The sequence below is a fragment of the Fragaria vesca genome, linkage group LG5 (assembly GCF_000184155.1).
Source record: "Fragaria vesca subsp. vesca linkage group LG5, FraVesHawaii_1.0, whole genome shotgun sequence".
Taxonomy (NCBI): domain Eukaryota; kingdom Viridiplantae; phylum Streptophyta; class Magnoliopsida; order Rosales; family Rosaceae; genus Fragaria; species Fragaria vesca.
The window spans coordinates 10838783-10854463 of NC_020495.1; the positions used below are offsets into that span (position 1 = coordinate 10838783).

At 38.2% G+C, this 15681-nt stretch overlaps 1 protein-coding gene and 1 non-coding gene across 3 annotated transcripts; one reads left to right on the forward strand and one right to left on the reverse strand.

Moving 5' to 3' along the window:
* Positions 1-3777: 3777 nt before the first annotated feature.
* Positions 3778-6764, forward strand: LOC101290863 (DNA replication licensing factor mcm2-like). The gene is made up of 6 exons (XM_004299589.1): positions 3778-4301; positions 4376-4493; positions 4628-4670; positions 5132-5351; positions 5424-5502; positions 6400-6764. Exons 4-6 carry the CDS (start codon positions 5233-5235, stop codon positions 6511-6513), a joined length of 312 nt encoding a protein of 103 aa, XP_004299637.1. The 5' UTR covers positions 3778-4301; positions 4376-4493; positions 4628-4670; positions 5132-5232; the 3' UTR covers positions 6514-6764.
* A 7020-nt stretch (positions 6765-13784) lies between these two features.
* On the reverse strand, positions 13785-15048 carry LOC101291146. Of its 2 annotated transcripts, XR_184664.1 has the most exons (5): positions 14820-15034; positions 14608-14674; positions 14425-14516; positions 14148-14330; positions 13785-14065 (listed from the first exon to the last, which is right to left on the reverse strand). It is a non-coding gene; the product is annotated as an uncharacterized LOC101291146 (transcript). The 2 variants fall into 2 exon arrangements; XR_184663.1 differs by having other exon boundaries at positions 14608-15048.
* Positions 15049-15681: the final 633 nt, after the last annotated feature.

Sequence of the window (15681 nt, forward strand, 5' to 3'; positions counted from 1 at the left end):
GAGAGAGAGAGAGTGGTTGAAATTAAATTAAGGGTATAAATGTCATTGTCTTAAGATTTGTTGGAATGGCTTTTGATTTGTATGACTTTTCTATTTTTGTGTAAATGAGTATTTTCCCTATAGGTATTTACCAGAATAACAAGGCTAACAAATTTTTTGAGAATATATGGAATACATAAAACTTCCAGGATTATGGACTTTGGCAATGTTTACTTCTTAGATCACAAATATCGTCAATCCAATCATCAATAAGTTTTCATATGAATCCACAGATATATCTTAGGATCAAATTTGTTTGCTACTAACTGGAACAGGTGTAACTTGTAGCTTAGCTCTTTACTCATCAATAAAAGGAGGATAAATCAATAAAATGTACATGACTGAAGATGTTAAACATATACTCAAGTCAGATTTTACACTTACACGCAAGGCAATTTGGGAAGGGCACCCTGACTGAAATCATCTTTTCTGCATTTAGCTTTTAATTCCCAATTTGTTCCTTTATAGCAGTAGCCTTCATATTATACAGATGAAAGCCAGGTGCTCGGTGCCACATAAGTATATCCCTGACATATGTAAGTTAATTACCTTCAGGATGACTTGGTAGCTGATTATATTCATAACAGGGCTTGGAACTTTCCTATGTTGCTTCAATTTCACTTCCCAGACATATGTAAGTTAATTAATGATGTCCCTATCTCTATTGTTCCTGATATGAGTTTATTTGGGTTCCATCATCTTTTGGGGAGCTATTTGCAAAGGAGGCATTCCAATTTATGCGCCCACGTTTACCATCTTTGGATTAGGGTAAGCTCATATGGTCTAAATTCATCATTCCCTGTATTTCTCTTCATTCTTGGAAAATATTGAGGGGTAAAGTGTTATCCGAGGATTTACTACAACGTCGTGGGATTGCTTTGGCTTCTCGCTGTGTCTTTTGTGGAAGGGATGGTGAGTCATTGCCACATATCTTTCTGACTTGCTCTTTTACTGCTTCGTTATGGAACAATTGGACTTGCTTATTTGAGTTAGGAAGTCTACCTCAAAATTTGGTTGATCTACTATACTATGGGGGTGTTGGACGTAGTCATCAGCTCAAGGAGATTTGGTTAATATGCTACACCACTACCTTGTGGTTTATCTGGAAAGTAAGGAATAAAATGAGGCATGATAATTGTACCATTGTTGTAGATGCAGTATGTCAGCTAATTATGGGTCACATGAAAGCAGCTAGCAAATTAGCCTCAGGTTGCATCTCTAATTCTTTAACAGAGATCCGGGTTTTGAAGAAGTTTGGTTTATTATGTCGTCCCCGTCGGGCTCTAAAGAACAGAGGTTAATTGACATCCTCCTCTCTTTGGTTAGATTAAAGTCAATACCGATGGTGCATGGCAAAAGACTACAGGGAAATCTGGTTATGGTGGAATTTTTAGGGATTTTCACGGCTCTTTCCTTGGTGTTTTTGCTTCAAACCTTGACATTCCTGACTTTGTGGATGCAGAGGTTATGGCGGTTATTCAAGCTATTGAGCTGGCTTGGGTTAGGGATTGGAAGCATATTTGGCTTGAGGTGGATTCAACGATTGTGCTTAATTTCTTGAGTGATCCTCATCTTGTTCCATGGCGATTGAGAGTAGCATAGGGTAATTGTTTGCACCGCATTTCTCAAATGAATTTTTGATCTTCTCATATCTCCAGAGAAGGTAATCAGGTGGCAGATGCTCTTGCCAATATGGGTTTGTTGATGTCTGCATTATCTTAGTGGGATGAACTTCCCCACTTCATTCGGGGCATGTATCAACGAGATAAGTTCGGTGTCGCAAACTTTCATTTTCATTGACTTGCTTTATAGTGTAGTTTGATGTCTTTTGTTTGGTGTTTTCGGGTACTGGTTTTAGTGTCATCCAACTTGATTGTAATCTTTCTTTTTTATTAATAAATTTGAGATAGGAAAGCACTCTGCTCTATCTAGCTCCTGTTGACTGAAAAAAAAAGAGTATATCCCTGAAAATCCTCACCCGCTATTGGTGTAGGAGCTGGTGAGTCATCTAGAGGCATTGTTGTCCGGCACCGGTCAAAATTGGCCGTGCAGTCTTTTCCAGTCACATCTGGCTTGAACTTTGGCAGCAGTTCTCTGGCCTCCAGCTTCTTCCAGTTGATTGTTTTAAACCATTTATGACTTTTGATATTATCACCTCCTTTGGGGCCACTGCCTAACCTTTGGGATGGTTCTTTTTGTAGCAACTACAAAAACAAAGAGAAGGTTTCCATTGTTTGCACTGGTTCATTTAACAAAATGAAAAAGTACAGAAAGGAGAAGATCAGGGAAGCAAGTACTGACTCCTTTGAGCAAAGAGTGAGCTTCAGTGGTAAGGTAAGGTGGAAGTTTAACTCTCTTTGATGATTCTCTCCTGAAGTTTGCAGAAAGCGGGAAAAGAAGTTTCTGAAAACAATATATATATAAGAGCATCTTTAGCAATGCTAGTCATATTTAAGTTAAATTTTCGTCAAATTAGCTAAAATGTTATTTTGGCTAACCATTTTAGAAATATGTATGCATCAGTGCTCTCTATTTTAGCTAGCATTACATTAATATTATTCTTCAAATAAAGATTAAATAGTTTAAATGTATTTATATATCTATCTTAAAAGGAATGTAATAAATTATAGCTAGCCTCATTTGAGTTATTTCGCTAGCTATATTAGCTAAAAGTTAATATAGCTCAAGTTTGGCTAATCTGCTGGAGCTCCTAAAACATCCAGAAAAGCTAAACAGGCTCTTTAAAATAGCTAAATAGCTAAAATAAAGAATCTACTAAAAAATGCTCTAACAGACATAATCAGCAAAAAAAATTGGATAACAGATATCAGAAAGGGCAAAAAAAATAATAAATCATGTCAAACTTTCGCCAAGAGAACACATGAGTCGTGCCCGTGGAACATAAATCCATATAACTGAAAAAATTCAGTTTAGTGTGTTGTTTTTATAAATTTCCAGGAGAACACCCAAATTTGACTTATGGCAGGTACAAAGCTAGGAACTTTAGAATGCAGGCCATGGCTGTTGGCAACATACAGACCATGATTCTGACCAGGACTCGTATATTACTAGGGTACTCTGAGTACCGTACTCACTATCTGAATTTTTAAACACGTTTAAACAAGTCACATCTTGGAAGAATTAGAATAAAAGAGAGGCCTTTTGGATAGGTAGAGTCCCCAAGCTTTTTTCAGTATTCATCAATAAATTAACACACACTGGATAAGAATCAATGACTAACTAACTAACTGCTTTCATCAAATATTTGAATATCAACAATGCTACTCATGAATCCATGTTATGAAGTCCATGACGGCCAAGACCAACCATGTTCAAAATACAGATTTCTCTGGGTAAGTCTTAAGTTTACCTGACCACTTGGCATCTCATACAAAAGTATACCAATGCTCCACCAATCTATCGAAAATTATACAGCGCACCCGGTTTCTTCATCGTCAGATTCTGACACGTGGACTTGTCAGTTATCGACATCGTTAGGTGGCGTTAAGTGGCTGTTAGGGTTTGTTTGGGTAAAAATACCGAGGGTGAAAAAGAGTAGAAAAGGTTAAGGGAGAGACTCTTATTTCGAGCAGCAGCCCCCTGCTTCCTTCTAAGTTTCATCAAATCGTCCAAACTTTCAAAGCACTGAAGATTGAGCAGCGATTGGTGTTGGTGCTAAACCGATTGGAAGATATGGAGTTGTAGTCTGGCAGAGATTGGTGTTTTGACGAATAAACCGATTGAGCAGCTCTGAAGTAAGAACAAAGCATCAGGGAGACGGACAATCGTTGTAAGTTCTTGAATTGATATCATTATTCATTTTGGATTAACGATCTTAACTCGTGAAATTACCATAAGGACATGGTTATTTGCATATAACAAACAAATGCAAAGGTTGTATTGTTCTTTGAGATATTTGGAGATGAAACGTGGGTTCGGAGACGAAACAACGCCGTAGTTGGATGCCGGAATATGAAGAGTGGTTGGCGGACTCGGCCCACAGCGACACCATCGCTTGATCTCCGGCCACTATTGGAGCGAGTAGCCCTTCACCGCGATCAGAGCCGCCGTGGCTCCACCCTAGCTCCGCCGCTCTCAGCCTCTGTACTGAACTGGATTATCAGCTGTTTTGGTATCTGTGAGGTGTGGAGTACTGTGTCTTCGTCGATTTTGGGGCATATGCATGAGATTTGGGGATCTACAACAACAAGTTTTGGAGAGGAAGAGAGCTGCTGATTTGGTCATGCAGGGAATTAATCAAGGTAAGGCTTAGAGCATGTTCGATTTTGATTCCAGTTTGGGTTAGAGATTGGCTACTAATACTTTGGTGCCTTAGGTGTTGAAATGGTTGTTATGGGGAATGGCGGTAAAGAGGAATTGAAGTTTGGGTTGGAACAGAATTGATTTCCCTTGCAAAATGCATCTCATACATGTCCAGGACTTGTGAAGACCAGGTTAGATGATTCATATGTACATGTTGGTATTGGTATCAATTCCAACTTCCAAGTATCAGAAGATTTACTTCAATGAGCTGTTATCATTACTCTACTTGTTCTCTCTGAACTAATTCTTATATATGTCATCCCAGGTTGGAACTTCCGGCTACCACATGTTTGAGTTGGAAAATTGAGGTAAAAAAGTTTTTACCTTGAACCTCGAATTGAGTGCCACTAAATCTCATATATATGAATTCCTGATTGTATGGAGCACTTGGTGCCTTGGAATGCATTTAGAAAAGTTTCTATAAAATAGTAATGGTGATGCAGGGCAGAATTTGTTCTAGTTGGCTTTTCATACATGCAAAGTTGATTATTTGCAGTTAGTCTTGTGAGGATTGATATAACAATGAGCTACCAATTTGTATGTTATGCACTTATTTGGACATTTATTAGCATTATGTGTTGTATGTTATAGGTTAATTTTGTTAGCATTATGTGCCCCGCATTAATGAAATGGTGTTAGGTAAATGCATAGCTCCTTTCTACTGACTATCTGTGTCTGGTCAAGTATTCCGTTTGTCTTAAAGGATGTGTAAGCTACAGAAAGTATTACATCATTTCATATATTGACCAATTCACTATTGCATTTGCAGCAAACAAGTGTAGTCTGGAGATTGATTACAAGCAATTTGTCTATGTTCATCCCAATATTGCTATTTTGCTGGCTTATGCACCCGAGTCTGTCCTGGAAGTCATGGAAGATGTTGCGAAGAATGTTGTGTTTAATTTACACCCCAATTACAAATTTATCCATCAAAAGATCTATGTTCGCATAACTAACTTACCTGTTTATGATCAGATTCGTAACATTAGGTATGGTGGAGATTCATTTATGCGGCAGTGTATATCCTTCTTTTTTCTTTCTCATCATACTGTGCTGTGCAGGCAGATTCATTTGAATACCATGATTCGTATCGGAGGGGTTGTGACCCGACGCACTGGAGTGTTTCCCCAGTTGCAACAAGTAAAGTACGATTGCAATAAAATAGTGTTACTTATTGCCGCATTGCTTGTAGCTTGTACACCAATCCAGTGTGTTTATTACTGCATTGTCTGATGATAATCCTTCATATAGGCAGCATATATGTAGCTTGCACTTGTGCTACTTCTTATGTATATACAGAGACATATTTACCTATTCTTGGCAGGGGCTTGATCTAGTAGTAGTGCATTAAAGTTATCTGAAATTGTGCTTAAAATGGACATGAATCATTATACTCATGTTATAAGTTCTATAAATCACTTACAGTTTTATATATTTCATAAATCCTGCCCCTAGCATCATTTGCAATTATGAAATCTTTTCTGTACTTTTTCCTCTAGTGTTGAGTAATTTGTACATTTTAGATTCAGCATGGTTGCAAAGTGATTTGGGAATTAAGGTAGCATTCTTGTATTTTCCTGATGTGATATTATGTACTGGAGCTGAAATACCTTGCATACAACTTGTAGGCATTGAGAACAGAGTTGTGTATTTCAGTCGTTTTCTTTAAACGAGTGTTTCCATAGCAATTTCCTTGCTTGGATGTATATCTTTTCTGGTATTTTACGAGTATCCCCGTGTTGCTTTCATCTTAGATTCCCTTGGGATATGTTTCATTGTTCTTTATTTATTCTTTTTATTATTGTTATTATTTTGCTTGGTTGTATCTCTGAGGGGATGTTGCATTTTCTTAGTTTTTACTATGTTTCTGTAGTCTGTTTAGCTGAGCCTCAACAAAATGAGAATTGAAATGAAACTTCATATTCACAGTCAATGTTTATATTCTGTTATGAACTCATTCTTGTTTGTTGTTATCTTATTTGGTAAGGTTCCAAGTGGTATGAGTTATAGAAGCTGAAAATGTACTTTTGTTTTCAGGAGAGTGGGTCAACGATTGCTTCTCAGGCAGATTATCAAGACTTTGGGAGGGTTCAGTTAGAGGTTTACAATGCTGCTTCATTTGGATGGGTATATTGGACACTGAAAGATTGAAGAATGAGACCTCACTGGGATTTTGAATGGAACATTAGAAACAATTATTGTCAATTAAGTAATTGTCTAGACTTGTCTGTTCTTTGTTAGTAATTGAACCAAGGGATGATAGGGAGGATAAGAGTAAGATGAACATATACATGTGCAAAATGTGTGCTACATTAGAGTTGGTGATGCCGGAATGATTTACTGTTCGGTAATGTAAAGGAGATAACGTATGATTTGCTATGGATATTGACATTTAGAGTTTCATTCAGGAACAAACCCAAACAAACGCACAACCGGCACAAGCCCAATAACAACTCAAATCCTCTAAAGTCTACAACTTTAAACAACACCGAAATCGAATTCTGATCGAAAAATTTCGGTTGTTGCATTTTTCATTTCAATTTCATCATTGATGAATCATCAAGGCTAATAGGATAGTCAGCACCAGCCTTTGGTAAGGCTGACACGTGCGCCACTAACACCTCCAAGCCGACACGTTCATCAGTACCAGTCAATCAGTCGGACATTCCAATATGATAGTGACACTGGCGTGGCTTTCCAAGTGCACCATGCATCTTCCATTGGATCAGATCCTCTTCTTAGGTTGTAGTTGTCCTTGGTTATTTTCGCCTTGGATAAGGATCCTCTTCTTGTCTAGCCTCTGTTCTTGTGTATTTTTGACTTCTAATGCTGACTATTAATTTAGATATCTAAAGGTCATGATCGCACCATCTCAGCATTTTTCTGTTAAATATTTAAAAGTTGGTTTTCCAATACAAACACTAACGTTTTCTCACAATCCTCCGTTAACAACAGATTGGGGCTGTTTGTTTTTCAGGATGACAAGATTAATTATTACCAATCTGGTTTGAAGTTATGTTTGGATGGTCAGATATGGAGTAACCTGAAAATTTTAATCTTATCAGACCTTCATTTCAAATCCTGCTGAGAAGGTGGTATTACTTTTATCCATCTGGATTTCAAGCATACACTGCTGCTTCGGGCAAAATTAATAAAAAAAATACAGCTTCAATCTCACTCCCTTGACTGCCTGAACACCAAATTCATCAGTGACGGAGGGCTTCGATCCGACAAACCGCGGGCGCGGTGGTGGTGGTGGCAGCCTCTAGGGGTTAAGGTTTGAAAACGATCACGAATCGGGAGGCCTAGATCGTCAACGACGGCAGGGCCATTGTCGTTGAGGATGGCGGAGGAGTTGCAGCCCATACGCAATTAGTGACCTCGCCGCCGTCAACTCCTCCCTCGTCGCCGTCGTCACGAGCAACATCACCTCCGTAGCGCCGCCATGACTGAATGGATCCAGATTGTTTACACCCAAATTAATATTTTACTGGACAGTAATTGTTTAGGTAAATATTAGTTAAATTCATGGTCCACGTCATACCGGCGAGCCTAAAATATTGAGTTTATGGCCCGCCAACGAAGTCAGACGAGCTAGGTAGCAGAGTTCACATGAAGTGTACTGACTTCGCGTAGAAGATTAAGAGAGGCCAGATGCCTTCGCGCGGGAAGACTTTGCCAGGAGAAGAGTTTACGTGTATTAAGGTTTCTATTCTTTAATCACATGTATGCAAGTGTATGTACTCTCTATGCGTGGCGAAGGGAAATGCTTGCAGCTACAGTGGAGGCGAGATGCATGCGAAGAATAAGGTTGCATGCGAGATGCTTGCAGGCGGAGAAAGATGCTTGCAGGCGAAGAATTATAGACTTCGCATAGAAGTGGAGTCTTAAATGTGGAGGCGAGATGCGTGCGGAGAAAAGATTATTAATGGCTACTCATGCTGCCATCACAAGAAGACCTATATGTCCTATCTCACGTGCCAATGTAAGTCATTGTTTTGGCCACTTGGTCTACAGAGAAGAGTTCGCATAGAGATAGGATTAAAGGACGTGTGAGCTGTGCCTTAGGTTTGGATAATTATCTTTATTTCCATGATTGCATGCGAGATGGTTCATTAAGGATCCTTATCCTTAGTTAAACATGATTGCATGGGGAGGGGTTCATTAAGGATCATTATCCTCGTTCAAGCATAATTGCATGAGGAAGCTTACGTCCACATCCGCGAAGGTGTTGTAGAGAGCAACTACTGTTCCTACATTACATCTATGTTCAAAGAGTTGGTGTCTTTGGAAACATAATTAGTCACGTCACCTACGAACTCAACGTTGAAGACTCCTACAAGTCTTTGACATGTTTTGGGTCAATACCTGTAGCCCTAAGTAATTCTATATAAAGGAGTTCGAGCACACACACAAAACACAACAAACAAATCAACAACTCAACAATTACAAAATTACTTTCGACCTAGTCGAACCTCAGACGCTCCCCGGAGCTTTCCTTTCGTTTCCCCGTACGCTCTCCGGAGCTTTCTCTTTTTTCCTCTCCTTCCCAATTAAAGCTCTGCTCGATCCTACGTCGAGTATCGATATTGTGACGCTCAGGCGGACTACTGTAAGTCCTTGCCCAATACGCAAGGCGAATCTGAAGAACCCTGCGGTGGAGTTGGTGCTCTCTCCATCCTTAGTCGCTTGATTAGAAGCAGAAGGCTAAGCGCACCCCGCTACTACAACCACTACATTCCGCGTCCACGCGGTGACACGTCCGCAACAACTAAAAGAGACTTTGCACGCCCAGACTTACTGGTGTGGCCAAAACACAGATCTTACATTGTATTTGATTTGAAGGATGGGTTTTGAGATTGAAGAATGAGTTTGGAGACTGATATTGAAGATACAGTATTATCACTCACACATGGGTGAGTTGAGAAGAAGGATGAAGATGACGAGATGGTCTTCTAATTTTTTTAGGACTCGATCTGTTTGTTAACGGAGAATTGTGAGAAAACGTTGGTGTTTATATTGGAAAACCGACTTTTGAATATTTAATAAAAAAATACTAAAGTGGTGCGATTATAACCTTTAGATATCTAATTAATGGATAAGATCAGATGTCAAGGACACACAAGGATATAGGATATATGCCAGACAAGGTGAGGATCTTTATCCTTTCGCCTTTTAGTATCAACCGTTCTATTGTTCTCTGTTTGGTGTATGCCTCGAAAATAATGATCAGTGGGTATTTAATAATATGGGAACCATTTTTCCTCTTTTTGTCAACTTCGATACACTCCAAAAGTTAAAAATGTATTATTAATTCCTCTGACCAGTCGTGGCTCTTGGCAACACTGACGTGTTGCAGTCCTTCTTCCGACGTGGCAAATAAAGGCTGGGTTATATTATCTGACGTTTTTCTATCTCCGACGCATGTCGTTCGTTTTCGCAAACTTCATTCATTATTTTCACTTTCTTAGTTTCTTCAAAACAATAAATTAAATATCATTAATATAATTACGGAATAATGATAGGTAATATATAAAATATAAAACATTATATTTCTAAAATCTTACGAAAATCATTATAAATAGCACCGAAAATCAAGATCTCATGACTAAAATTCACAAAATGAAAATTGACCATCTGATATGATCATTATAGTGAAACATGAATATGATATAAAATTCAACTGGATTCGGCAATGATTAGGGCTCGATCAAAACGATCAACCCTAATTCATCTTCAATTATCACACGAAAACAATCTTACCGACCTCTCTATGACCTAGTTTGGTCGATTCTTCAACACAATAAAGTCTCACATAGATGAAACGTAACCACCCATGTAAAAATTTAGGGACGTTTACCACCCGAGGATAGGTTTCCCCTTAGTGAAGCATAAGTGTAAATAAAGTTGACCGCTTCGATCGGGGCCCAAATGTTACCGAATTAAAGTGATTTTTCTATCATATTTGTATTCCACTATACCGATCACATCCTATTTCACGAGATTTTTGAAAATTATGCTTCCTCTGTATAGTTGGTTCACAAAATTGTACACTTGCATATAACCTACCAAACAAGTTATGTGATTCCGATGATTAAAATTCACAAAATAAAAATTGACCGTCTGATGTGATCATTATAGTGAAACAAGGATATGGTATAAAATTCAACTGGATTCGGCAACGTTCAGGGCTCAATCAAAGCGGTCAACCCTAATTCATCTTCACTTATCACACGAAAAAGATCTTACCTACCTCTCCGTGACCTAGTTTGGTCGATTCTTCAACACAATTATTTGAGACTTAACCACCCATGTAAAAATTTATGGACGTTTACCACCCGATGATAGGGCTCTCTTTAGTGAAGCATAAGCGTAAATAGGGTTGACCGCTTCGATCGGGGCCCAAACATTGCCAAATTAAAGTGATTTTTCTACCGTAGCTGTATTTCACTATACTAATCACATCCTATTTCACGAGATTTTTGAAAATTTTGCTTCCTCTGTATAGTTGGTTCAGAAAGTTGTATACTTGAATATAGCTTACCAAACAAGTTATACCACAATAGTAGACACATTGTCATTTCGATGACTAAAATTCACAAAATAAAAATTGACCGTCTGATGTGATCATTATAGTGAAATATTGCTACAGTATAAAATTCAATTGGATTTGACAACATTCGGGGCTCGATCGAAGCGGTCAACCTTAATCCATATTCACTTATCACACGAAAACGATCTTACCTACTTCTCTGTGACCTAGTTTAGTCGATTCTTCAACACAATAAAGTCTCAAATAGATGAGACGGTTACCCATGTAAAAATTTAGGGACGTTTACCACCCGAAAATAGGGCTCACTTTACTGAAGCATAAGCGTAAATAAGGGTTTACCGCTTCGATCGGGGCCCAAACATTGCCGAATTAAAGTGATTTTTCTACCGTAGCCGTATTTCACTATACTAATCACATCCTATTTCATGAGATTTTTGAAAATTTTGCTTCCTCTGTATAGTTGGTTCAGAAAGTTGTATAGTTGAATAGAACCTACCAAACAAATTATACTACAATAGTAGGCACATTGTGATTCCATTGACTAAAATTCACAAAATAAAAATTGACCGTCTGATGTGATCATTATAGCGAAACATTGCTACGGTATAAAATTCAACTGGATTTGACAACGTTCGGGGCTCGATCGAAGTGGTCAACCCTAATTCATATTCACTTATTACACGAAAACGATCTTACCTACTTCTCTGTGACCTAATTTGGTCGATTCTTTAACATAATAAACTCTCACATAGATGAGACGTAACCACCCATGTAAAAATTTGAAGATGTTTACCACCCGAGGATATGGCTCCCCATAGGGAAGATTAAGCGTAAATATCGAGACCGAGACGTTACCCGAAAGACATGATTTTTTAACCACAGCCGTATTTCATTATTCCGATCACATCATATTTCACAAGATTTTTGAAAATTTTGCTTCGTATGTGTAGTTGGTTTACAAAGATGTAAACTTCCAAATAACCTACTAAACGAGTTCTTCCATTTTAGTAGGCACTTTGTGATTCCAATGAGTAAAATTCACAAAATGAAAATTTGACCGTATGATATGATCATAATTGTGAAAAATGGCTATGGTATAAAATTCAACTCGATTCGGCAACGTTCGGGGCTCGATCAAAACGGTCAACCTTAATTCATCGTCACTTATCACACGGAAACACTATTACCTACCTCTCCATAACCTATTTTGGTCGACTCTTCCACACATTAAACTCTCACATAGATTAGACGTAACCACCCATGTATAAATGTGCAGACGTTTACGTCCCAATGATAGGCCTCCCCATAAGGAAGATTAAGCGTGAATAGAGTTGACCGTTTTTATCGGGACCGAGACGTTATCCGAAATATATGATTTTTCAACCATAGCCGTATTTCATTATTCCGATCATATCATATTTCACAAGATTTTTGAAAATTTTGCTTCCTATGTGTAGTTGATTCATAAAGATAGAAACTTCAAAATAACCTACTAAACAAGTTATTCCGTTTTAGTAGGCACGTGGCGATTCGAGGTCAGAAATATGTGAAAATAAAAATTACACGGTCTGATGTAGTCATGGTAATTAAATTGGTATATTGGAAAAATCCACTTTGTTTCAGATTCTTTAATTCAATCTCATTTTTCACACGAAACGCGGTTGACCGACATCATGTGAAATCCCACTTTTTCCTGTTTTCAAACTCGTATATTTGATACTTAGGAACCCATGGAAATTTTGTTAAATTGACCCTCCGGTTGGTGGGCTCTCCTTAAGAGTGCTTAAGCATAATTAGGGTTGACCGTTTTTGTCGGGAACCAAACGTTACCGGAAGTTTGTGATTTTTCAACCGTAGTTTTATTTCACTATTCCAGTTACATCCTATTTCACAAAATTTTTGAAAATTTCACTTCCTCTTTACAGTTGGTTAACAATCATGTACATTTTCACAAAACTTACTAAACAAGTTATACCGCTTTAGTAGACACGTGGCCGTTGACGATCCAAGGTTAAAAATTCACAAAATAGAAATTCAACAATCTGATGTGTTCATTATAGTAAAATATGACTATAGTAGAAATTTACCTATTTTCGTCATTGTTTGGGCCTCGGTCAACTTAGTCAACATTATGCATCTTTCTACCTTATTCAAGATAACCGTGTCAAGCGGATGTAAATTACATTAAATTTTTACATGGATGAACATTGCGCGTCACCGCGTGACTGTAGGAATTTTCGAGGACTTTTTCAGACACAAGAGCTATTTTTTTTTATGATTTTCAAAGTTTCAAAAATTGTATAATAATTAATAATTATTATAGTTCAATTTCTAAAAAACATAACAAATAGCTCTGGTGCTCGAATAATTATCTGAAAATTCCTACACTCTCGCGGTGACGCTCTATATCCATTCATGTAAAAAAAAATTGACCTGGTCCATCGTCGTCTCAACAATGGTCAAACCGGCGACTGCGTGACGACGACAAAACGTTATTGCAGTAATAATCAACATATAATCAACTTCTGAAATCAAAAAATAATAGAGATACCAAATCATAGCATATTAAAATCAATAAACCCAAACACTAAGAGAATAGAAGACACACTAATCACAAGCAAAGTTATTTCTAGAACGAACATAACAGAAGCATACACAAGTACAAAGACACTCAATCTCAACCCAATCCTCTTCTGACCATCTCACCCAAATCCTCTTCTGTGCAACGACCAAAATCATCTCAAGCTTCCTTTTCTCCTTTATTATTATTATTATTATTTTTTTAAAACCAAACTCAGCAAGACAAGAACACCTAGTTGTCTCCATCTGCCCTCAATCAAATCTAATTCTCCACTAAACTACGTACCTCTCTCTCTTTCTCTCTTTCTTTTCTTCTCCTCTTCTCCCCCCTCTCTGTTTCTTTTCCTTCCATCAAACTCCCCCCTCTTTCTTTCTGTTCTCTTCTTCTTCTTCTTTTTTTTTTTTTGTTCTCTTTCTATCTTTCCTTCCTTCCACCGCCAATACCAAAACAGAGTCATCCTTATCACTTTCCAACAGTTAACGACGAGTCATCTTACTACTTGACAGGGCTTCACAAGTTAATTTGAAATCCTTTGGATAACAGGCGGTTTTAATCACAACATCTTCTTCCTGCAAAAATGTCATTAACTATACTATTGCAGTTCAGCCCGCTATTCAAATTTCATAAGTACATCAGGTCACAAGGACTCACCGCTTTTCCGGCCTCCAACCTTCTCCGTTTAGAAGCGAGTCCGGTGGAGACGACATTGGGGTGATTGTGATTGTAGAGCTGAGAGAGGTTGGAACTGTTGCAAAGAGAAGGGAATCATTGAAGGAGTGATTTCAGTGGCGACTGAAGCTTCTCTTCCTCTCTTGTGCTGATTAGTACTATTGCCTGTTGTGATCAAACAAACTCGATTGAAAACCTATCCTTGATTGATTGAACATGAATTGGGGTATCAAGATGGAATGACTTACAAGCGAATTACCTCCTAGACCATTGTTGAATAGCATGTGAGATTGATCAAGGTACAATCCTTGTTGCGCTTGTAAAGAACAATCATGCCCTTCTTGTGCGTTTCTGCAGAATCAATGGAAACCGAACCGGGATTAGAATCATTAGACTAGATATACAGACTGAGAACTAAGGAAGGTGAAGGGAGAATTCAAACCTGTTTAGGAATAGAATATTGGAAGGGTACTGAGCTTGAACTGCCATTGCAGATTGTAGATTGCTAGCTGATGATGATATAGAAGAGCGGAGAGGGTTGTGAATAGAAAAATAATAATGAAATTGTATTTATGAAATTGAACAGCGACTTAATCAGCTTCTTTCCTCCCTCACCCGTACCAAATTACCGATACAAACATATACAACTATTACCATCATACTGCAAGACCAGATCCGAAACAAACCGATTGGTCGTCTTCCACAGATGAACACACTCGCTAATCGCCCAAAATCAACAATTGTGCTGCATCTTCAATAACCCGGTCTTCAGGCAATTTCGTCTCACATATGCTATTCTCGTTCACCCTAACATGAAACACGACTTCTATGAGAGAGAGGGAGGTATGCTGTGTGGAGAAGAAGAATATGAGAGAGAGAGGAGGTATGCGGCGAATGAAGAACACATGCCATATGGTAAATAATGTTTTAACCTCCGCGCTCACAAGACGGAACCCCATCACTGTCTACCAATTAACAGCCACGTCAAATTTTTTTTCCGGGTAATTCAGTAAACGTCGTTAAACTAGGCCAAGGAATCGTCATCAGTTCATCTTTCTTCTTTAGGAAAAAAGATGCGAACAATATCCGATCTTTGGTCCATTAGTAACCGAATTACGTACAGGCCTTAACCAAGGAGAGGATCTTGAATTCTTGATCCTTTTCCAATTGTGTCCAACTTGGGATAATAATTATTACTTATTTCCATCTATTCTAACAGTTTTTCAAGAATTTTCCTTAATATCGATCACTAATCTATTTCTACTCCCGAGGACATATAGAAATAGTAGCTAGCAATCCTAGCATAACACCAATCTATTTATTGACCAGAGTAATGATGGAGTATGATTCCTAGAGCTCCCAACTGTTAAACTCCATCAGCAAGTTGGCAATAAAAATGATTCACGTATCGAGGAACCTTTTGTCTGATTCCAGATTACAAAGAGTCGACCTTTGATCTCCAGACTTTACATCAAATGCATTCCCTTTCGTTTCTCATACCACCTCTCTCTCTCTC